At 35.4% G+C, this 23,345-nt stretch overlaps 1 protein-coding gene, 1 long non-coding RNA gene and 1 other non-coding gene across 3 annotated transcripts; all 3 read left to right on the forward strand.

The window, feature by feature from the left end:
- Positions 1 to 477: 477 nt before the first annotated feature.
- LOC115966324 (protein FAR1-RELATED SEQUENCE 5-like) lies at positions 478 to 2,440 on the forward strand. The gene is made up of 2 exons (XM_031085574.1): positions 478 to 2,115; positions 2,426 to 2,440. Exons 1-2 carry the CDS (start codon positions 478 to 480, stop codon positions 2,438 to 2,440), a joined length of 1,653 nt encoding a protein of 550 aa, XP_030941434.1.
- A 206-nt stretch (positions 2,441 to 2,646) lies between these two features.
- LOC115968194 lies at positions 2,647 to 3,036 on the forward strand. The gene is made up of 3 exons (XR_004086699.1): positions 2,647 to 2,748; positions 2,858 to 2,917; positions 2,993 to 3,036. It is a non-coding gene; the product is annotated as an uncharacterized LOC115968194 (long non-coding RNA).
- A 12,193-nt stretch (positions 3,037 to 15,229) lies between these two features.
- LOC115969657 lies at positions 15,230 to 15,385 on the forward strand. Its single transcript, XR_004087022.1, has one exon. It is a non-coding gene; the product is annotated as a 5.8S ribosomal RNA (ribosomal RNA).
- Positions 15,386 to 23,345: the final 7,960 nt, after the last annotated feature.

Below are 23,345 nucleotides of genomic sequence, written 5' to 3' on the forward strand. Positions count from 1 at the left end.
TTTTTCTTTTTTTTCTTCCGCGGCTTTATTTCTTCTCTGTTCCGGCTTTTGGTTTCTTTTTTTTCTCTTCTCCATGTGGTTTGTCTCTTGCCGCAGCTTTTGGATTGATTTGGACTCTTCCCCTATTTTGTCTCATTGTAATCCTTTCTCCCAAAGTCAAAGTCAGGCTTTTGCTTTTGTTTTTGTATGACACGGAGGTCCTTTTCTCCTATAAGTGCAGATTTTTTTCAACTTTTGAGAGGCTCCTACTGCAACAAGCAACCTACAAGGCTTGTACTCGTATCGTTCAGTCACAAAGTAAGTCCTCTTCTTTTGGTTTAATGTAAATAAATTTCTTTATTTAATTTATTTTAGGATTTATAACAACTTTCTTATACTTGTGTGAGTTTGTGTCTAACGTGTGTGTGTATATATATATATATATATGTTGTTTATTAAAAAAAAATAACTATTTTGTTTTTGTTTTGTATTAAGGTCATGAGTGATAGCAATTATCATACTAAGACTGATAGTCAATCGGTTCGAAAATTGAATTTTGAAGATGAGGATTCACCACTTGTGATAGTTGAACAACCAGAACCAATATCAATAGATAGCAATGATAAAATTCATGCCAATGTAGAAGAAGAAGTGATTCCGAAATTAGGAATTGAGTTTGAGACTGAGCAAGATGCGTATGATTTCTATAATAGTTATGCGCGTGTAGTTGGATTTAGTATTAGGCGAAGTAAGGGCCACAAGGGTGATAAAGATGGTTCACGTAAATGGTTAGATAGAGTTTTTTGTTGCTCTTGCGAGGGTATACGAGGGAATGACAAAAGAGATGATAATGTGAAATGCCATCGTCCAGAAACAAGATGTGGTTGCAAAGCAGAGATGAAAATTAGTTGTAGATATAGTGAAAAATATTGTGTGGTAAAATTTGTGTCAGAGCACACACATGTCTTAGCTTCTCCTCGTAAGCGTATATTCCTTCGATCTCAAAGGTCCATTAATCCAGCCCAAGCTGTTGAGGCTGAATTAGCAGATAGTTCTGGAATTGCACCAAGAGCAAGTGTAGGACTAATGGCTCGAAGGGTAGGTGGACTTGACAATCTTGGCTTCATTCCTGAGGATTATAATAATTATTTGCGTACAAGACGAACAGAAGAGATGAAAAACGGGGATACAGGAGGCTTACTTGAATATCTTCAAAGAATGCAATCTGAAGACCTTAATTTTTCTTATGCAATTCAGGTTGACCTTGATGATCTAATTACAAATATTTTTTGGGCAGATGGTAGAATGAAGTTGGATTATGAATATTTTGGGGATGTAGTTTGCTTTGATACAACTTACAAAAAAAATAAAGAAGGTAGGCCGTTTGCATTGTTTGTTGGTGTAAATCATCATAAACAAACTATCATCTTTGGTGCTGCATTGTTATATGATGAAACATCTGAGACTTTCATATGGTTGTTTGATTCTTTTCAGAAAGCAATGTTTGGTAAGAAACCACAGACTATCCTCACAGACCAAGATGCTGCAATGGCAAAGGCATTAGCTTCACAATGGCCAGAAACACATCATCGTTTATGTGTTTGGCATATGTACCAGAATGCAGCTAAGAACCTCAAAGAAGTGTTTGGAAGGTACAATACTTTTGCAGGAGATTTTAGTAGTTGTGTATATGACCATGACTATGAAGATGATTTTTTAGATGCATGGGATAATATGCTTGATAAATATGATCTAAAGAATAACAGTTGGTTGCAAAGACAATTTGAGTTAAGGGAGAAATGGGCTTTGGTTTATGGGAGGAAAACATTTTGTGCTGATATGTCTACTACTCAGAGAAGCGAGAGTATGAACAGTCAAATTAAAAGGTACATAACTTATAATTATGACTTGTTGCGTTTCTTTCATCACTTTCAAAGGTTGGTTGATGATAGACGTTTTGAAGAGTTGAGAGCAGATTTTAAAGCAACTCAAAGTAAACCATCATTAGAATATCCAATAGAAATATTGAAGCATGCAGCAAGTGTTTATACTCCTGCAGTATTTAAGTTGTTTAATCGTGAATTATGGCTCACTTGGGATTGTGAATTGCATAAGGAGGGTGAGGTTGGATCTGTGGTAATATATAAAGTTATTTCTCCCCGTAAATCTCGCCAACACATTGTTCAATTTGATTCATTGGCTTCTACAGTGATGTGTAGTTGTAATAAATTTGAATTTGTTGGAATTTTATGTGCCCATGCCTTAAAAGTGTTATCTCTTCAAAATTGTAAAAGGGTGCCAAATCAGTATATTTTAAAAAGGTGGACAAAAGATGCAAAGGTTGGTTCTACAATGAAAAATTATATGCATGTAGGACCACATGACCAAAATGCAGATGTGGGAAGTCGTTATAAAGTGTTGCTTAAATTGTATTCTAATTTGGCAGCAAGAGCTGCACTGACTGATGAGACTTTTCGTATTTCTTTGGATGCTCATGAAAGTACTTTGAACAAAGTAGAGGCAAATTTGAAAAATTTATCAATTGAAGAATCTACTGTTGGGAGCACTCATTTCAAATCAAAGGCTCAACAAGCTAATGATAATATGCAGCCTACTAATTGTGAAGGAAATAAAATTAAAGGAATTAAGCTTAAAGGGAGACAAGCATGTGTAGGGACATCTCGTAGAAGAAAGGGTGCATTAGAGAAAGCTACAAGAAAGAGAAAACGTCAAACTAAAGCATCCTCTCATATTCAACAGCTCACACCGGTATGAAATTTGTTTTTTGTTTTGTTACTTTGTGCTTACGATTTGTTAGACAATAGTATGTAGTAATACTCTAAATTATTTATATGATTTTCATTGTGAAATGTATCAGGAAGATAGCATGAGAAATTTAAATACACCTGGCTTTACTGATATGCTGAACTTGACACAGGTAATTAAACGAAAGTTTATTTATTGATTTATTTTTTGCTTTTATTTTTATTTGTTTCATTGTGAAATGTATCAGGAAGATAGCATGGGAAATTTAAATACACCTGGCTTTACTGATATGCTAAACTTGACACAGGTAATTAAATGAAAGTTTATTTATTGATTTATTTTTTGCTTTTATTTTTATTTGTTTCATTGTGAAATGTATCAGGAAGATAGTATGGGAAATTTAAATACACTTGGCTTTACTGATATGCTGAACTTGACACAGGTAATTAAATGAAAGTTTATTTATTGATTTATTTTTTGCTTTTATTTTTATTTCATTGTTAAATGTATCAAGAAGATAGCATGACAAATTTAAATACACCTGGCTTTACTGATATGTTGAACTTGATACAGGTAATTAGATGAAAGTTGATTTAATTATTAATTTTTTGCTTTGATTTTATTGATTTCTAATTTGTTATACATTTATATGTAGGCACAATTACCCAAAGTGGGAAATCAAAGAAATTATGAAGATGTTGAATAACAAGATAGAATTGAAGATAGAAGTGCGATTGCTTGTAGGAATTTATCAGCCACGCTCCAAGTCCATAGAGATCATGCATTGAGATATTAACTTAATTTTGCAAATTTTTTTATCTTTTACTATGGTTTTCTAGATGTGTCTTTTAGTTAGATCTTGTTAGCAAATGGGCTCCTTGAACTTCTGTATTTGGGGGAGGAGCATCGTTTTTTGTTTGTTTGTAGGTCTAAAACTTCTGCTTCCTTTAAAAATTATCTTCTTTAAACTTCTGTATTTGTGGCACTTGCCTAATTTTGTTCATGGAGTCCTATTTTAATTGTAGTGACAAAGTTTTTGACTCAGAGTCAATTGAAAGTCATATCCATATAGAGAAAATACCGGTGGGTTTTAAATTTCATATATGAAATCCTATTAGTCTAGCATGACAGTACAATTGTAACTAGCCTCTCCTAACAAGTTTACTCCCTGCCTATGGATTAGCCTCTTCTTGATAGCTCCAAGCAATGGCCAAAGCACAGTGGCTAGCCAAGCAACCCAACTGACAGCATGGTTAGCCTTGAGAAGCAAACTTTGGGACTTCACTCTTTCACTCTTCACCCCTTCAAATGGCCGAATGGCCTCTCCTTTTATTTCTTCATCTTTTCCTTCTTTTCTCCCTTTCACACTCTTCACATCAAGTCATAATAAATGCAAGCCAACTTATCTTGACTTTGCTTCAAACAATTTCTTTTCTTCAGCTCTCCCTAAGCCGAATCACCCTTGCCTTTTGCTTCTTTCTTTTCTTTCTTACTTCCAACGTGTCCCACAAGTTTAACATCATTTATTCATTTATGTGGCTTGACTTTTGTACATCCCTTCATAAATGTTGCTGGACTTTTGTACATAATTATAGAGGAAAAGATGAACTCAATTCTTCTCTTTCGGACCAGATTCTCCAGCAAGTTCAATTTGCTTTGCTGACTTCTTGCCAATTCTCCAACAAGCTCATTTAATGAGCTAAGACAAAGTGTGGGCTGGACAGTGCACCCAACATTCACCATCATCAAGGGATGTGTACAACTTCAAGCAGATAAAATTGTTTCTCTGTTTCTGCAGAATTGGTGTGGTTCCCCTGTTTTTGTTTCGGTAGAAACTATTTTTCCTGCATACAATGTTTTGTTCCTACATAATAGGTCCAGTTTCATCTTAAAAAAAAAAAAAAAAAAAACATCTATTGAGACATATCCGACTTTATCTCAATTGAAACACAAAACCAAAACATCAGTCCAAGCATTCTCAGCAGATATCCATTAATCCAGTCAATCCTTATCAAATAGAGTTTGATAAAATAATGAAATCTGGAATTTAAATAAAATATTATCCATATATTCAAATCAAAGTGTAATCTCTACAATAAGATATATACAAGAGAGCTTCTATGGAGGAGCTTCCCGTCCCAGTCACTCATTTAAGAATTTCAACAAACATGTAAAATACAAAATCCAGCAACCCCAATTATTTACTGACTACAACCTTTACATCGTCCAAAAACGTTTTTCTTTCCACATGTTTCATAATGGAACAAAAATCAAACACCATAATCACCATAGACAAGTCACTTTGTGGAAACCAATAGAAGCAGATGAACACTTGAAGATGAAGTGAGGATGTGTCTGTAACCGGGGCGAAATGAGGATGAAGATGAACACTTGAGACGTCAACCACATAGAGAAGAGAAAAAAAAGAAACCTTGAAAGCCTTGAAGGTTGCTTGTTTCAGCAGAAGTCTCTCAAAAGTTGAAGCAAATCTGCACCGGACAAAAGGAACCTCTGTGGCATACAAAAACAAAAGCAAAAGCTGGAAACACTTTGGGAGAAAGGAATATAATGAGACAATATAGGGAAGAGTCCAAATCAAAAACTAAAGCTACGGCAAGAGACAAAATTCAAAAGAGTTCTTGTTGACTCAAACCACATGGAGGAGAAAAAAAAGAAACCAAAAGCCGGAACAGAGAAGAAATTAAAGCTGCGGAAGAAAAAAAAGGGGAAGAGTCCAAATCAATCCCAAAAGCTGCGGCAAGAGACAAACCACATGGAGAAGAGAAAAAAAAGAAACCAAAAGCCAGAACAGAGAAGAAATAAAGCCGCGGAAGAAAAAAAAAGAAAGGGATTTTAACGTTAACGTTTCAGTAACGTGAGTGTTAAAGTCAGAATTATTTCATTTAATGAGAAATGCTAGCTGTCCAAAATTTATTGGTGGAGCATGAAGTGGAGCATAATTGATGAGACAGAAGATTTGGACTCAATTTTAAGAGCATGCGGAGGTGCAGAAGCAGCTGCAAGTAATAAATAAGAGTAACTCCTGTCATTATGATCTTAATAGGTGAGTAATATGAACCATTCACACTGGTCAATCCCACAAGTCTTCCTGTTTTGTCTTTTTCACCAACCAATAAAATTCTATTTTAATGAAAGGGATGGAGCTAGGGTTTTGATGGAGGGGGCCAACGTATAAATTTTCTATTTCAATGAAAATTCAAATCGGTATTTATTTAATATTAACAAAATATACCCCCCTTTATTCAGCACACATATATATATATATATATATATTGTGGGGATGGGTAAGATTCAAAAAAAGAATATTGCCAAGTGAGTCCGACCTGAGTAGAAGGAATTAGGTTCAATTTCTCATCAGTTCTAGCCCAATATGTTGATAAGAGTCCAAGTATTAAAACTGAAGAAGCTGACCACCTGAGGAGCTTGAAGAGCGAACACTCCTTGAAAAGCTTTAGATAAGCCACCTAGACCAAAAGACAAAATACCAATGAAGGAGGTAGAGACGTACAAGTAAAGAGGAAGGAAAATATCCACTTAAAGTACTCATCACCTCTGCATTCAATGCACTGCACTAATTCAGCTGGCCACATTAATGATAGAATGACCCCTGAACAATACCCCCACAGCTTGCAGCTCATTCTACCACTAGCAAAACCCTGATGAGACAAATATCCAAATGAAGATCAATGACTGTACAATTGGAGGGTTGTGATGCATTTCAAATAGCCATATAAGGAAAAGGTGATAACAATAGAAAAACAGAGCATCAGTTACAGCTAAAGGAAGAAGATGGTTAAGCACGTATTGGACTCATACACACATGTGAACCACTAACTTAAACTGTGTCGTTTCAGTGTGGGTGAGAGTTAGTTATAACTCGTGTGATTCTGGTATGGCACGTGTCTGTTCAATCCCAATGAGTTCAAGCTTCCAAGTTGGCGGGAAAGTCTGTTACAAGTTAGTTAGGATTGTTAGAAAGTTCTGGATCCTATTTTATGCGTGTAAATTCATTTATATATAAGTGAGATGTATTGTATTTCTTATTCAGTCAAGAAATCATAATTCAGTTTTCTCTTTTCTGATACTCTCAATTCTCTCTCTCTCTCTCTGGTTTTTCCTTTTCTTTTCCTTGCTTCTTTTCTCTCTCACGCATCTCTGCATTTCTTACTTGTTTCTTCATGGTATCAGAGCCAGGTACGGCCTTCACTGAACAGATGGCTTCTACTGCAATGCCATCTTCATCTTCAACAATGGTGTCTATGGTGTCTTCCTCTACAGCTTCTACTGCTTCGATCAATTTGATCAATCAACCTCTTTTGTTGCTGTCAAACATGTCAAACATGATGACAGTAAAGCTTGACAGTTCCAACTATATAGTTTGGAAACATCAAATCTCAATGGTGCTTGAAACTTACTCCTTATTTGAGTTACTCGATGATACTCAACCAATTCCTGAGAAATTTCTCACAGATTCTTCAGGATCTGTTACTGTAATCTTCAATCCAGAGTACTTAATCTGGAAATCAAAGGAGAAAGCACTTCTTACCTTCATTAGTTCAACTTTGACTCCTGTAGTTCTTGCTCTAACTGTGGGATGTCACTCAGCAAAGGAAGTCTGGAAGGTTCTTGAAAACCGTTTTTCTTCAGTCTCAAGATCACATATTATGAATCTAAAAGGAGAACTTCACAACATTAGGAAGGGATGTGATTCTCTTGATCTGTATCTTCAAAAGATCAAGGTTGTGAGGGATAAGCTGATGGCAGTTGGAATAATTCTTGATGATGAAGAATTACTTCACATAGCCATCAAAGGCCTTCCCAAAGAATTCAATGCTTTCAAATCTGCTATACGAACAAGGAGTATACAAGTGAATTTTGATGAACTCACTACTCTACTTGGTGCAGAAAAGGAATCTTTGAATGAGTCTAATGATATTAAAGAGACTTTTGCTATGGCTGTGAATGCCACACCTAGATCAGGTGGTGGTGGCTATAATCAATACAACAACAGAGGAAGAGGAAGGAATAACAATAATAGAGGAAGAGGAAATAGTGGTGGTAGAGCATCTAATGCCTTTCCACATCAGTTTTCATCATACACCTCAAATCAGAACCATTCAAATCAGTTCTCTCCATCATCACAGTTCCAAGGTTCAAGAAATGAGAGGCCATCATGTCAGATATGTGGGAAGAATGGTCATACAGCAATTGATTGTTACCATCGCATGGACTATGCCTACCAAGGAAAGCACCCTCCAACCAAGTTAGCTGCTATGGCAACAGCTTCCAATGCTACAATTGCTCAGGAACAGCCTTGGTTAGCTGACAGTGTTGCAACGGATCATGTCACATCCAGCCTCAATGCACTCTCCTTTCCCAAACCTTACACTGGACAGGATCACCTAACTGTTGGTAATGGTCAAAACCTTCCTATCACTCACATAGGTAAAGTTCAATTCCCTACTCAACACTCATCCTTACATCTTAATAATGTCCTTAGGGTGCCTTCAATAGCTTCGAATCTTGCTTCTGTTCACAAACTCTGCCATGATAATAATTCTTGGTGTTATTTTGATGAAAACCTTTTGTCTGTTCAGGCCTTGAACACAGGGAGAGTACTTTACCAGGGCAGGAGTGAACAGGGTGTATACCCCATCTACCCTAGTAAAGCTCCTAATCTGTCCTTACCTTCTAGAGTCTGCAATCATGTTGCCTCCACCTCTGCACTTTGGGAACTATGGCACAACAGGCTTGGTCATCCACATGCTCAAGTCCTGCAAACACTTCTCCCTAGTCTTAAGGTTTCTTCAAATAATTGTACCAGTGTATCTTGTACACACTGTCTTAGTGGGAAAATTCATAAACTCCCCTTTCCTACTTCCCATTTTACTGCTCATTCCCCACTTGAATTAGTTCATTCTGATGTATGGGGCCCTGCTCCAGTTTCTTCTATCAATAAATTCAAGTATTATGTGTTGTTTGTTGATCACTATACTCGGTTTACTTGGGTTTATTTTCTTCAACACAAGTCTGAAGTCTTTTCTATGTTTGTTAAGTTCAAATCCATGGCTGAAACACAGTTCTCATCAAAACTTAAAATCTTAAGATCAGATGGGGGTGGTGAGTATATTTCTAAGGAGTTTAAGTCTTACTTATCTGCCTATGGTATTCTCCATCAACTCTCTTGTCCTTACACTCCACAGCAGAATGAATTGGTAGAAAGAAAACATAGACACATTGTAGAAACAACAATTACTTTACTGTCTAAGGCTTCTCTACCTTTCCAATTTTGGTCTTATGCTGTTCAAATTGCAGTTTTTCTTATAAACTTACTTCCTACTGCAACACTTCAGTTCCACTCACCATATTATCTGTTGTACCACTCCCAACCTGATCTCAATCAGCTCAGGATCTTTGGATGTGCTTGTTATCCCCTTCTCAGACCTTACACCTCCCACAAGCTTGAACCTAGAACCAAGGAATGTGTATTTCTAGGTTACTCTTCTGTTTCCAAAGGATACCTATGTTTTGATCCCATTACAAATTCTATGTATACCTCTAGGCATGTTTTGTTTAATGAATCCAAATTCCCTTTTCCTGCACTGAATTCTTCTTCCTCACAATCACCTGTCACTCCTACATCTCACTCAATTTGGTTGTCTAATCTTCTTTACTTACATTCTCTTCATCAACCTTCTATTTTAGGACCAGCCCCACAGTCTGTCACTCCTGTCACACCTCTTGCCACTTCCTTTGCTCAACCATCTCACACAGTTCATTCTCCTGCTCCTGCTTCACCTGGTTGCACTGCAACTTGCTCCCATCCTCCTTCCACAGCTCCTATTAGTTCTACTTTGCCATCATTACCTGCTTCTGTCCCACAAATTTCTTCCTCTAGTGAACCTTTACCCTTACCTATTGTTCCTGTTAACACTCACTCCATGCAAACTAGGTCCAAGAGTGGCATATCCAAACCTAAACTCTGCTATAAGGCCACTCTGGACTATAATTTCACTGAACCACCTACCTACAAAATAGCTTCTTCTTATCCAAATTGGTGCAAGGCAATGGATGTTGAATTTGATGCATTGCAGAAACAGCAAACCTGGGTTCTTGTTCCTCCTTCTGATCATTTCAATTTGGTAGGGTGTAAATGGGTTTACAAATTGAAGCTTCACAGTGATGGTTCAATAGCTAGATACAAGGCCAGGTTGGTAGCCAAGGGGTTCCATCAACAACCTGGAATTGATTTCACAGAAACATTCAGTCCTGTTATAAAACCTGTTACTGTCACATTGGTCCTGAGCATTGCTGTCAGCCTTAACTGGTCTATTAGGCAATTAGATGTCTCCAATGCCTTCTTTCATGGCTATCTCAAGGAGGAGGTTTATATGCAGCAGCCACAGGGTTATGTTCATCCCTCTAAACCTCATTATGTCTGCAAATTACTCAAATCTCTTTATGGATTGAAGCAGGCACCTCGGGCATGGTTTGAGAGGTTCACTTCTCAATTGCTTCATCTTGGTTTTGTGGCTTCCTTGGCAGATTCTTCTCTGTTTGTTTATCAGTCTGGCTCTACTATTCTCTACCTACTGCTATATGTTGATGATATTATCATCATTGGTAATGCTCCTAACCAGATTACCTGTCTCATCTTAGCTCTTAGTGCCACCTTTGATCTCAAGGACCTTGGCCCCCTCAATTACTTTCTGGGTATTCAAATCACACCCACCAAGTATGGTCTTACCTTATCCCAGACAAAGTATGCTTCTGATGTTCTTCATCGTTTCAATATGCATAACTCCAAGCCTACTAAAACTCCCTGTTGTCCTGCCACAAGACTTACTCCAGATTCTGGTATGCTCTTGTCTGATCCATCTACTTATAGAAGCATGGTTGGAGCACTGCAGTACCTTACTTTCACTAGACCAGACTTGGCATTTAGTGTTCACCATTTATGTCAATTTATGCAATCTCCTACATCTGCTCATCTGAAGGCTGCTAAGAGAGTTCTCAGATATGTGAGGGGCACTCTTTCTCATGGCATTTATTTCTCTCGAGGTCCCCTTACTTTAACTGCCTTCACAGATGCTGATTGGGCAGGTGACCCTTTTGAGAGGAAGTCCACAACTGGATTTATGGTGTTTTTAGGCTCCAATCCTATTTCTTGGTCTTCTAAGAAGCAGAGCACTGTGTCTAGATCCTCCACAGAAGCTGAGTATCGTGCACTTGCCACCACTACTGCTGAGCTTTCCTGGCTTCGTCAGTTGTTTCGTGATCTTCTCCTTTTCCTTCATCATGTTCCAGTTTTATGGTGTGACAATGTATCTGCCATTGCTCTTGCTTCGAATCCAGTTTTTCATGCTCGTACTAAGCATGTTGAAGTGGATTATCATTTCATCAGAGAACGTGTTCTTCGCAAGGACTTAGCTATTTCCTTTGTTTCTGGAAAAGATAATCTTGCAGATATATTCACTAAGCCTTTGTCTGGTCCTTTGTTTCTCCTATTTCGGGACAAACTCATGCCTCGTTCCTTCCCCATTCGTTTGAGGGGGGATGATAACAATAGAAAAACAGAGCATCAATTACAGCTAAAGGAAGAAGATGGTTAAGCACGTATTGGACTCATACACACATGTGAACCACTAACTTAAACTGTGTCGTTTCAGTGTGGGTGAGAGTTAGTTATAACTCGTGTGATTCTGGTATGGCACGTGTCTGTTCAATCCCAATGAGTTCAAGCTTCAAAGTCGGCGGGAAAGTCTATTACAAGTTAGTTAGGATTGTTAGAAAGTTCTGGATCCTATTTTATGCGTGTAAATTCATTTATATATAAGTGAGATGTATTGTATTTCTTATTCAGTCAAGAAATCATAATTCAGTTTTCTCTTTTCTGATACTCTCAATTCTCTCTCTCTCTCTCTGGTTTTTCCTTTTCTTTTCCTTGCTTCTTTTCTCTCTCATGCATCTCTGCATTTCTTACTTGTTTCTTCAAAAAGGAGTCTTCTAAAAAAGGGGGACAAAGAATTAGAGAAAAGCATACATTATGTAATCATAAGCTATGTAACCAAGACTTGAATATTATATAAACTAGTAATCCTCGAACTAACGCAGGAAGAGTTAATACTAAAATCTTCTTCTTTTTCAATGGTAATCTGTTGTATTCCTACTGACTTAAACAAACTAGTAAAGCTTATAAAGGTTGAACTTGGAAACCAATCTTGGTAAATGTTTTTTGCCCACCTATATAAATATATATATATATATATATATATATATATATATCAGCTTTAGTGAGTGAGAAAGAGAATGTGTACTTATAAAAAGAAAAGAGTGGCTGAAAGTGGTTTTGTTGGAAGATTTTTAAGAGCAGGTGCAAGTAATAAATAAACATACCATGGTCTTTAACAGTTAGTTCTAGTGTGGGGAGTGTTAATCATTCACAATTGTCTAGTCTTTCTTGCTAGCTATTAATAATTTAATATCGTCTTCTTCACCAACCAAGAAGAATTTGTTTTCTTTTTTTTTTCCCCAAATAATTATAAGACGGATAAGAATTCAATTTGTTGTTACTTATTAAGTCCTTCGTAGAGTCATCTCCACTTCTCATAGGGGTGCGCCAAGAAGGAAGACTCCTCCAAGAAGACTCTGCAGTCAACTCAACCACTTACGTGTAACAAATATGAGAAATAAAAATCAGCAATCTTTTTTGTTTTTTATTTTTTTTTCTTGTTTTTTGTTTTATATAACTCAATGGTTATAAAAAGTGATTTGAATCCTGACGTTTGGGTCCAAAATATTAAGAAGTGTTAATTAAATTTCAAAAACTTTAACAACATTCTTATGAACATATTTTTTTCACAATTTATTAAGAATGAAAATTTGTGTTGTAAAGAATTATCACCTTTAAATGAACTAATTCTTGACATAGTTTTCAATATATATCGCAAGTCACAATATATTACATTAAAAATTATTTTAAAAAAAAGTTTACACAAAAAATTATTAAAAAAAATTACCACAAAAACTTATTGAATAAAAAAAAATTCAAGTTCGCAGCTTCCTAACAAAACACTTCGTAAAAAAGAAAAAAAAGAAAAGAAAAGTACACTTCGTAATTCTTAGTAATTCAAAATATTGGATAAATAACCTAACAATTATATTTATGTCTAATCAATGTTGTCATCTACCATAAATTAATGTATGTACGATGGGTACTAAATGAATAAGACAGCTAGCATATTTATGTCTAACCACTGTTGTCATCATAACGTAAATTAATGTATGTAAGATAGTTAGTAAAGGTATTAAATGGATAAGACAACTAGCATTGTTGTCTAGTCACCAGTATTAATTGTTGGGTGCCGCTTTTGTTCGGTATCATGTGACACTGGTCAGAAGCAATGAATTCAGGACATTGAAGGTAGTAAACAAAGGGAATTGTCATGTAATCTCATAGTATCATAAATGTGTTTTTTTTCCTTTCATATAAATGATAGATCTCACTAATTAAATTTATAGTGAGACTTATTATTTATGTAAAATGAGAGAATATATATTTATGATAATCCGAAAGTAGCTAATAATTTTCTAGTAAACCGAAGCAACGACCTTAATTGTTTAACACTTTGGCAGATCAAATATTAAAAAAATAAAGTTTATAAGATATTTTAAATGTTAAAAATTTTAAAGCAAAATTGCTACAGTATAATATCTGGTTTATTATTATTATTTTGATGTGGTTTAATGTTAAAATAAAAGATTTGATGTATAGTGTATTATAAAATAATATGTTAAAATTGGTAAAGTAAAATGACATTTAGCATAGCACACCTGATACTAGTGCTCTAATAATGGAACATACATTGAGAACAATAGATTAAATGATAGTTAGGAATGGCACCACCAATGTAGTGTGTTTTTTGTGACGTGGGATGTTAAATCAATTTAACATCACCATTGTTGACTTAACTAAAGTTACACAAAGTAGATTCTCGCTATAGATAAGCAAAATACTACTTTCCATATTAGTAATGAGGAGTTATTGGTGGCGACTATATTATGGAATAGCGACGAATTCAAGATTTGACTTCAAGAAGATAAAATTTATAACTAACATGCATATATTATTATAGGAAAAATTTAGGTACATACTTAGGTATTGTTATTTAGATTCTCTTCTTAAAATTCAATCATGTGACTACTTAACTAATGAACCAATAAATTCCCATCATCCAGGAAAGCCTTTGGATGACCAATGCGCCATAAACACGCATTTAATGCGTGAAGCATTACTAATGGATGGATGCATAAGCATGACTATTGGACGAATATTTAAAGCAAATCACTAAACCACCAAAGGTATTACTGAAGCCATTAAGGCCTCCATTGAAGACCTCCAATGGCTAGAAAAGCAAAGAATTATATAAACCACCTCAAAATCTAAGCAAAGGTACATATATAAATATTTACACACTTTTACATATTTTTTTTCTCTTTAAATAGTGATCTTACTTTATTATCAGAGGTTCATTGGCTGGCATCATGCCAATGACCTTTAGAGAGAAACACCATAGTTATTCTTTTGCAGAAAATCGAGATCATTATTGCTAAACTACATCTAGACGAACCTATCAACTAACGAATTTGGCTTCATCATTAACTAAAAACACTTCCATCCAATGAGAAAAAAGCTACATGGCTAAGTTTTAAGAGAGAAACCTAAAGAAAGCACTTATAATACTATATATAAATTTTTTCCTATCATTATACACCCATGCACATATAGGTTTTTACACAATGTCTAAAAGCACAACACATATACTGGGCCGCACACACGCTACATTGTGTGTGCTGGGCAAGAACAAGTCTGTGATGCCCTTAGATATGCTGGGTCGCACACACGCTACATTGTTGTATTCAATGAGTTTATAGCCTTGGCCAACAAGCCTAGGTAATCTTTGAAATTTCATTGTTATGGGGATAGATCATTGTAATTGTTGGTCTTATGTGAGGAATTCCTAGTAAGCGTGAGTCATTAGTTTGTGTTGACTATGTCCTTGCCCTTTGTACACATTGCCCGTTGCTCCTACCGATTAAATAATCTGATGAAGTGTTCGGATCGACGATGTAGGCAATTCATTGCTAACAATTTTGCTAGAAGTCCATTGAACCTTATCATTTAGAGAAAGGAGAAGTCTTAACAAGGTTTTCGTAGGTGAACCAGCGGAAGGATCATTGTCGAAATCTACCTAGCAAAATGATCCGTAAACCGATGACAATGAATGGGGGGTGGGGGGCGCATGTCACCCCCTTGCCCCCTGAGGACGGGGACCCCACGTCTCTCGCCCGCAAACCAAACCCTGGCACAGAACACGCCAAGAAAATCGAACAAAGAAAGCCCTGAAGGAGGCCCCAAATATGGTGCGCCGCTGTCGTCAATGTCTTACAAATTATCCAAAACAACTCTCAACAACAGATATTTAGGCTCTTGCATCAATAAAGAACGTAGCGAAATGTGATACTTGGTGTGAAGTGTAGAATCTCGCGAATCATTGAGTTTTTGAACGCAAGTTGTGCCTAAAGCCATTCGATCGAGGGCACGTCTACTTGGGTGTCACACATTGTTGCCCCTCCAAATGCCAGTTTGGGCAGGACAGAAGTTGGCCTCTTAAGTGCGCCTGTGTGCACGGTTAGCCCAAAAGCTAGTCCTATGGGACAAGCACCACGAAAATCGATGGTTTTCCAACCCTTGTTCCCCGTCGGATGCGCCTTGTCACCCAAACGAGCGCTTACTGATGCTTATGCGCCACCCTGGCAATGCTCCCAACGCAACCCCAGGTCAAACTAGACAACCCATTGAGTTTAAGCATATCAACAAGTGAAGCAAAAGAAACTTACAAGGATTCTCCTAGTAGCGGCGAGAAAACCGGGAACATCCTAGCTTGAGAATTGGGCGCTTTCACGGGGTCTCCTAATTGTAGTCTGGAGAAGTGTCTTCAATGCCGAACCAGGCCCAAGTACCCTAAAAGGGGACGTCGGAGTAGTTGAGGTCCTCGTTGTGCTTGGGCCCTATCACACCATGAGGCACTATTGGCGAGTCCGGTTGTTTGGGCATGCAACCCCAATCGGGCAGTAAATTCTACCTAAGGTTAAATACAGGCAAGAAACTGATAGCAAACAAGTACCTCTAAGAAAAGATGAAAAGGACTTTAAAAAGAGAGTCAAAGAGTGCTTGAAATTGTCAGGAGGGAAGCAAATAGGGACCAATGATGCGCTTCGGTCGAATGTGGAATGGCGACAGTCGGTTCGCCGATCAACTTAGAGTGTGGACCAATTCGGATTATAGTGGTGACCCAAGCCCAGACCATAATTATGCTCGCAATGCCATCATTGCCGCGATCATGGCAAGCAACAAGCAGCTCATCGTGTGCCTCACCATTTGTGTGCTCCTAGCATTGACCTGTGGGCTCTCTATTCGGCCTGTCTTGAAACACAAACCAAGGAGTCAACGAGCCAGTGAACTCGTAAAGTGCAAGGAAGCTGATTGGCGGGATCCCCCTAAAGGTTGCACCGCCGACCGACCTTAATCTTCGGAGAAAGATTTGTGTGAGAGCATACCTATTGGGACCCGAAAGATGGTTAAATATGCCTAAGTAGGGCAAAGCCAGAGGGAACTCTGGAGGTGGCCCGTAGTGATATTGATGTGCAAATCGTTCGTCTGACTTGGGTATATGAGCGAAAGACTAATCGAACCATCTACTAGCTGGTTTCCTCCAAAGTTTCCCTTAGGATAACTAGAGCCCACATGCGATTTATATCAAGTAAAGCCAATGCTTAGAGGCATTGGGGGCGCAACGCCCTTGACCTATTCTCAAACTTTAAATAGGTAGAATGGTGTGGCTGCTTCATTGAGTCATGCCAAGGAATCGAGAGCTCCTAATTATGAGTACTTAAGAATTTTATGAAGGCTTACGTCAAAAATAAAAAAGAAAAAAAAGAAAAAAGGAAAGAAGAAGCGTGTATATATATATATATATAAAGTCCTTTTTGTTAGTTCCAAATTACATGAAAAATACGTGAAAATTGTATTTTCCAACCTACAATGTAGCTAAAGTCTCCCTTACCTGTGGAATTGGGAGAATAACCAGAACGTCCAACATGATGAACCATAAGTGCCTTTGCCATTTTGCCCAACGTGTAGTATTTGTCTCATCATTATGGTCATCACGTTCATCACGTCGTATCATGGATTTCACTACAAAATGCACTAGGTAAATAATATCGGTGACTGACGCGAAACAATAGCTAGGGTCCACAACGCTTTATTTAACCCAATGCACTTTTTGTCTTCATTGATCACGGGAACGTAAAAGAACAAGGGATCCAGTGATACTGCAAGCGCGCAAAAGAATACAAGTATTTCATCATACCATTGAAGGAACAACCGTACCAACGGCTCAAATTTTGTTTTTGAAACAAATTCAACAACCTTGCTGGGACGTTGCCCCTCGATATCCTTATTCTCATTCCTGAACAAAAACATGGCAAACACAAAATTATAGGTTGCCTTTAAAAAAAAAAAAAAAAAATGCTGAACACTATCAGATTCTGTATTAGGATCTTCTTTTAAAAAAAAAAAAAAAATTATGTATTAAGACTGACTTATGCCGACTTTGTACAATTTATGGTCCGTTTGGATTGAGGGGAAGGAAGGGGAGTAGAGTAGAGTAGAGTAGATTTAATCCAAAATTAACCTATTTTCAGTCAACTCTACTTTATTTTCTTCCACTCCCCCTTCAATCCAAATAGGCCCATAAAGTGTGTTCTATAATGATGGTTCTTTATCATTAAGCCAAAATGCTAATTAGTTTTTGGCATAAGTGAAGATCGAACTTCAGATTTTTTATTCGATAATAAGAGATTTTACTGATTGACCTAACTGAAATCCACTATTTATTAAAAATTAAAACATCTCTATCATTAATTCTATTTACAAGAAAACTAGATTTTTATAACAAAGAACATGCGCACTGCTCTCTCTCTATTTTTTTTTTTTTTTAAAACGTTTGGAATGGAATTCCTCATATTTAAAAAGTTTGGGATTGGAAAGAGGCTAATCCATCCCAAACCTAACCAATTACCACTCTTATGCACGTATGAAGTTGAATTAGTGGAACCATATATATATATATATATATATATGTGTGTGTGTGTTTTCTTTCCGACTCCCACTCTTTTGCAATAGATGATGGGAGTGCATTGTTTTGGAATTTTACAGAGCAGCTAGCATTAATAATATGTTGAATTAAAGAAAATATTATAATAAAAATTGAATAATAAAAATTCTTTGAATTAACTTGGCAAAGGCATATGTAAATTTGAATTTTTATCAGTACTTCTGGTAATAAATAGCTTAAAATTGCAGCATTTTCTTATTTCCTAAACATTTCTATCAGCATTTGGCAGTCAATTACTTGGTCTTCGAATCATGGTTCAACTTGGACTACTATGCTTTGGGGATTCTGCTCTTTAGTCGATGAATTGTTCAATTTTGAGTAAGTCAAAATTATTCACATGCACTTATTCACTCTGTAATTTCAAATGATTTTATATTGTATGCATCTAACAATGGATTTTGCTCTATATTTGGCTTGAGATCCTATACACTTACACCTTATTCCGATTTTTCAATATATTTATGTGCCAAAAAAAAACACCTTATTCTACTTCCTTTGTAAAGAAAAGATTAGAAAAAGCAATTTCCCCTATTTATGTTTAAATATTTAGGATTAATTGCATCTTATATTCACCTTTTAAACAAATGGCATTTTATATTCATGTGAACCTAAATTTTATAGCAAAGCCATTTAATTATGAGAAAAATGTAGGTGGGTTAAAACTTAAAGTAGGAAAGTACAATTATGGGTGAAGAAAATTCCTTTGCCACACAAATTTCATAAGATCCTTCACATAGAGAACTCCACAATACTATTGTGCCACATAAACACACATACATTCCCTTATCAAAATTCTTTTAGTGCTTTTCGCTTTTACATGGTTATTGATTTCATCCTATTCCGGCTAGGAAATACTGTATTGGTAAACAAACTGGAACAAGGAACCCACTCGTTCCATCTCGGGAAAAAATTCAAATCATTCCAGATTATTTCTGTCTATACCGACAAGTATTTGAATTTCAGGCGAAATGCAATTTGGCTTAAATTTTTTTACTTTTCTAACTTCTCTACTATTTTTTTTTTTTTACTCTTTTGAATTCTCTACTTTTTACTCATTTCCCTTCTCTTTCTCTTTCCTCCCTCCTTTCCAAATGCAATGTCACTTTTTTTTGTCTTTTTTTTTTTAATCACTTTCTCTCTCTCTCTCTCTCTCTCTCTCTCTCTCTCTTCCTTTTATTTTCCCTTTTTTTTATCTCACAATCTTTCTCCATCACATCACTATCTACCCAGGCCTCTCTCTCTCTCTCTCTCTCTCAATCAAAAGACTTAAACATTCATCAAAAAAGAAAACAAAGACTCAAACAAATTCTCTACTCTCTCCTTATTCACCCCCCACGGCCACCCCATCATTTATTATCTTAATTTATTTTATTTTTAAATATATTTTAAGTGTTATATATATAACGGTAAGCCAAAAATGTATGGTATACAAAATACATCAATATCAAAATATTTCATTATAATGAACAAACCAAAATGAGTACCCAAATGGAATTAACCAAATTTAAGTGTAAGAAAGTATTCCAATTGGTGAAACATTTAAGGAATATTACCAAGCTTACGATTCATTTCTTAATACTAACCACAGTTGAATCATAGTAAACAACTAATCACAGTACACAACTCTTTTATATAATTAAAAAATTAAGACCCAAATTTTTATTAAAACAAAAAATCATTGTACACAATTAAATTGGTTTAAAATATATATTAAAAATTTTAAAATAAAATTTGGTGATATAAATTTAGTGGAAATATTAGTTTTAGAATTTGTAACAGAGTTTTATGTATTTCTAATGTGTCAAATAGCTAAAAACATGTGTAATCTATACATCTATAATAATAATAATAATAATAATAATAATAATAATAATAATAATAATAATAGGTAAAGTTAAGAGAAACTCAAATTAGAATTCCAAATTAAAATTCTAATTTCACGCCATGTGTTCTAAATTATTTACTCTTAAAGAGTTTTATTTTTTAATTTTAGAATCAAATGTGGGACCACATCATAAATATTCATGCAAATGAATTATTAAGTATAAAAACCAAAGAGTCTAGAGTAAATGAATCGTAAAAAAAAAAAAAAAAAAAAAAAAAAAAAAAAAAAAAAAAAAAAAAAAAAAAAAAGGTGCTTCACAATAATAAATAAATAAATAACATGAACAATTTACATTTTATACCTAATAATATCCTTACAAATGTTTTTAAAGAATTAATAAAATATAAAAATGACTATCAGTAGTATTTAAATTATATATATAAGAATTATATTATGCATCTTATTGTATATCTTTAAGTGTATTTATGCATATGCATGAGGTTATAAGTCAGTGTTTATAATGAATCACATTGCATTGCATAAATATAATATTTTAAGACCCATTTTTAGCATATATAATATCACAATTTCATTGTTAGAATAATTCTTTATATTTTTATTTTTTCGCTAATAATAAAAGTTTTTGGCGTCATATTATTTTTGTATACCATATTATATGTGCTGTGTTGGTAACTTGGTATATAACTTGGCAAATTAAAATCATTGATTTTCTGTTTCTCAAAAAAAAAAAAAAAAAAAAAAAAAAAAAAAAATTGATTCTCAAAAAAAAAAAAAAAAAAAAAATCATTTTCTTGTAAAAAAGATAATTCATTGATTGAAAATTCGTGACTCAAAATTAAGATCTTGACAACTTTAGTTGGGTTAGACATAGTTGGCCCCAAAAGCAACATAATACAAGTAAGATGCTGTAATAAGGTGTCTTTCAGTTTCGGACATTCGACTACTGACAGAAGAGGGAACAACAGTTTATTTTTAGCACATATATAAAGTCAAAAAAAAAAAAAAAAAAAATTTCAGGTTCAGACATACAAAATCTTCTTGAGAAAAAGAAATTACCTTTCATTGTCCCCTTGCTGATGGTAACTCATACCTAAAGCTTATCGATGTTCCAAGGTCCAAATAAAGAACCTACCACTGAACTATGTATAGATGACCCAGCACACTTTACCAGAAAAGTCCGAATTTTGATCCCTGGAAAAATGGAAAAAGACTAGATAATACAACCATATCAAAACATATAATAAAAGTAAACAATAAGTATTTCTAAATATGTATCCCCCTTAGCGAGAAAGAGAATGTGTATTTATAAAAAGTAATTGAACCTGGCAAACTCAAGTAGTATGCATTTTACATGCAAGGCTGAACAAGAGGGACAGAGATTTGGACAAAACAAATTTGAGTAGCAGAAACTGGCTTTGTTGTAGAATTGTAAGAGCAAGTGCAATTGCAGAAGCCGATGCAACTATGCAAGTAATAAAGATAAGAGCAACTCTTGCCGTGCACTTAAAAAGTGAGTTAATAGTGTGTATTCATAGAATTAATCACGATGGTCAATACCTTAAGTCTTTCAATATTGTAGCTTTTTCAGCAACCAATAAGGTAAGTTCAGAATCTTTGGGTGCAATTATTTCCAAAATTTTTAGATTTACTGACAAAATTATTGTTGGTATACAAGTGTAAGCCTTCCCATGTAAAAAGAAACGCATTCTGAATCATTAAAAAAAACTACTTTTATCTATTTTACATTATCATTTAATGATTTATTATATATCCTATACTATATTCTCTTGTCACTTTATTTGAATAATTTTTTTTTATTCAATTTTACATTATCATTTTAACAGTACACCTTACATCTCATATTCTATTTTGTTTTGTGCGATTAAAGGTATTAATAGTGGAATAAAATAATATATTACTCTAAGAAATGATCTGGTGGAGGTAGCCCTTCATCAAGGGGGATGTGCCAGGGGGAAAGACCTCGAAAGGACTTAATAATTCCTCCTTTTTTCCAAAGTCAAATTAGTCGGCTAAACATGGAAACATGGAATTTGTGGGGGAAATGAAAAATGTTAAAAGAACACATTTGTTAAGGTGGTGAGTTGTGATTAAAGCAATATAACTTCTAACTGGATCTATGATTGAAACAATTTTTATTATACATTAATCACAAATTCACAATATATCAAATCAATAATTGAGAAAATTTTGAGAGCAACTCTTGCCGTGCACTTAAAAAGTGAGTTAATAGTGTGTATTCACAGAATTAATCATGATGATCAATACCTTAAGTCTTTCAATATTGTAGTTTTTTCAGCAACCAATAAGGTAAGTTTAGAATCTTTGGGTGCAATTATTTCCAAATTTTTTAGATGTTGGGACATATGTTATTCACTTGTTAGGAACATATGTCACTATTTTATGTAATTAGCTAATCTTTTGACAAAACGTACTTTACTTGTATTTGGGAAGATTTAGGATGTGAAAGTTCAAATAGTGTATAAAACACCCTTGAACGTTTAGACCCCCAATTACAAAATAACCAATTCAAGCTTTATGATAAACAACTAGTGTGCGAAAAATGAACACAACCTATAAACAGAATTGGTAAACAATCTAAGCCAATTAAAATCACATCCACAGCAGAAAATAAAAGGCAAAGATTAAGGGAAGGAAGATGCAAACACAAGGACAACACATGATGTGTTATCGAAGAGGAAACCGAAGCTCTCGGCGTAAAACCTCTCCGCCACCCTCCAAGCAGTAAGTAATCCACTAGAAAATGTAGTTGGGATACATTAACAGCAATAGGCCCTCCAAGCCTAATCTACCCAGTATACCTAAGCCCTCCAAACTTTTTGCTCCAACGAGGTTATGCCAAACCTATTTCTTTTCTAACTTCCCAGATTCTACTACTTGACCATAGCACCAACCAATGTAGATTGGTTCCTTCCTAACTGCTTCCCAGAACACCAAATAGACCTCTCACAGTAATGGATATGGTGAGAAAAAGGTTTTGGTAAAAAGACCTCTCAAGGGTTTAACACTGGAGAGGAAGAGAATTGAGGAATTTGAAGAGACTCTTATGTGAAGATTGTGGATGAATCAATCTTGTTTTACTCTAGGGTTTTTCTCTCAAAATTCTCTCCGGAAGCTCTCTTTCTTTTGTGGGTATAAGGGGTATTTATATTGGGGTGAGAATGGAATGTCAAGAGTCAGGTTTTTCAAAACAGGGGTGGCTCGCGGCTTGACTGAGTCGCGAGTTCCAGCCGCGAGGTAACTGAACGGCCAGTTGTCCTATTTTGTCCTGTAGTGCTCTAGCTAGTATGACGCTTCAACTTCTAGCATGCTTAACATGTGTGCTGCTTCGGTGGCTTGAAGCTGTGAGTCACCCGCGAGATCAAGTCGCGAGTCTCTGTTTTCTTACACACTCTTGAGCATTTCAACACTCTATCTCACTCACTACCCTTACAACAATCCCAACTAAATACAGG

This window comes from Quercus lobata, chromosome 11, assembly GCF_001633185.2.
Source record: "Quercus lobata isolate SW786 chromosome 11, ValleyOak3.0 Primary Assembly, whole genome shotgun sequence".
In the NCBI taxonomy this organism is placed as follows: Eukaryota; Viridiplantae; Streptophyta; class Magnoliopsida; order Fagales; family Fagaceae; genus Quercus; species Quercus lobata.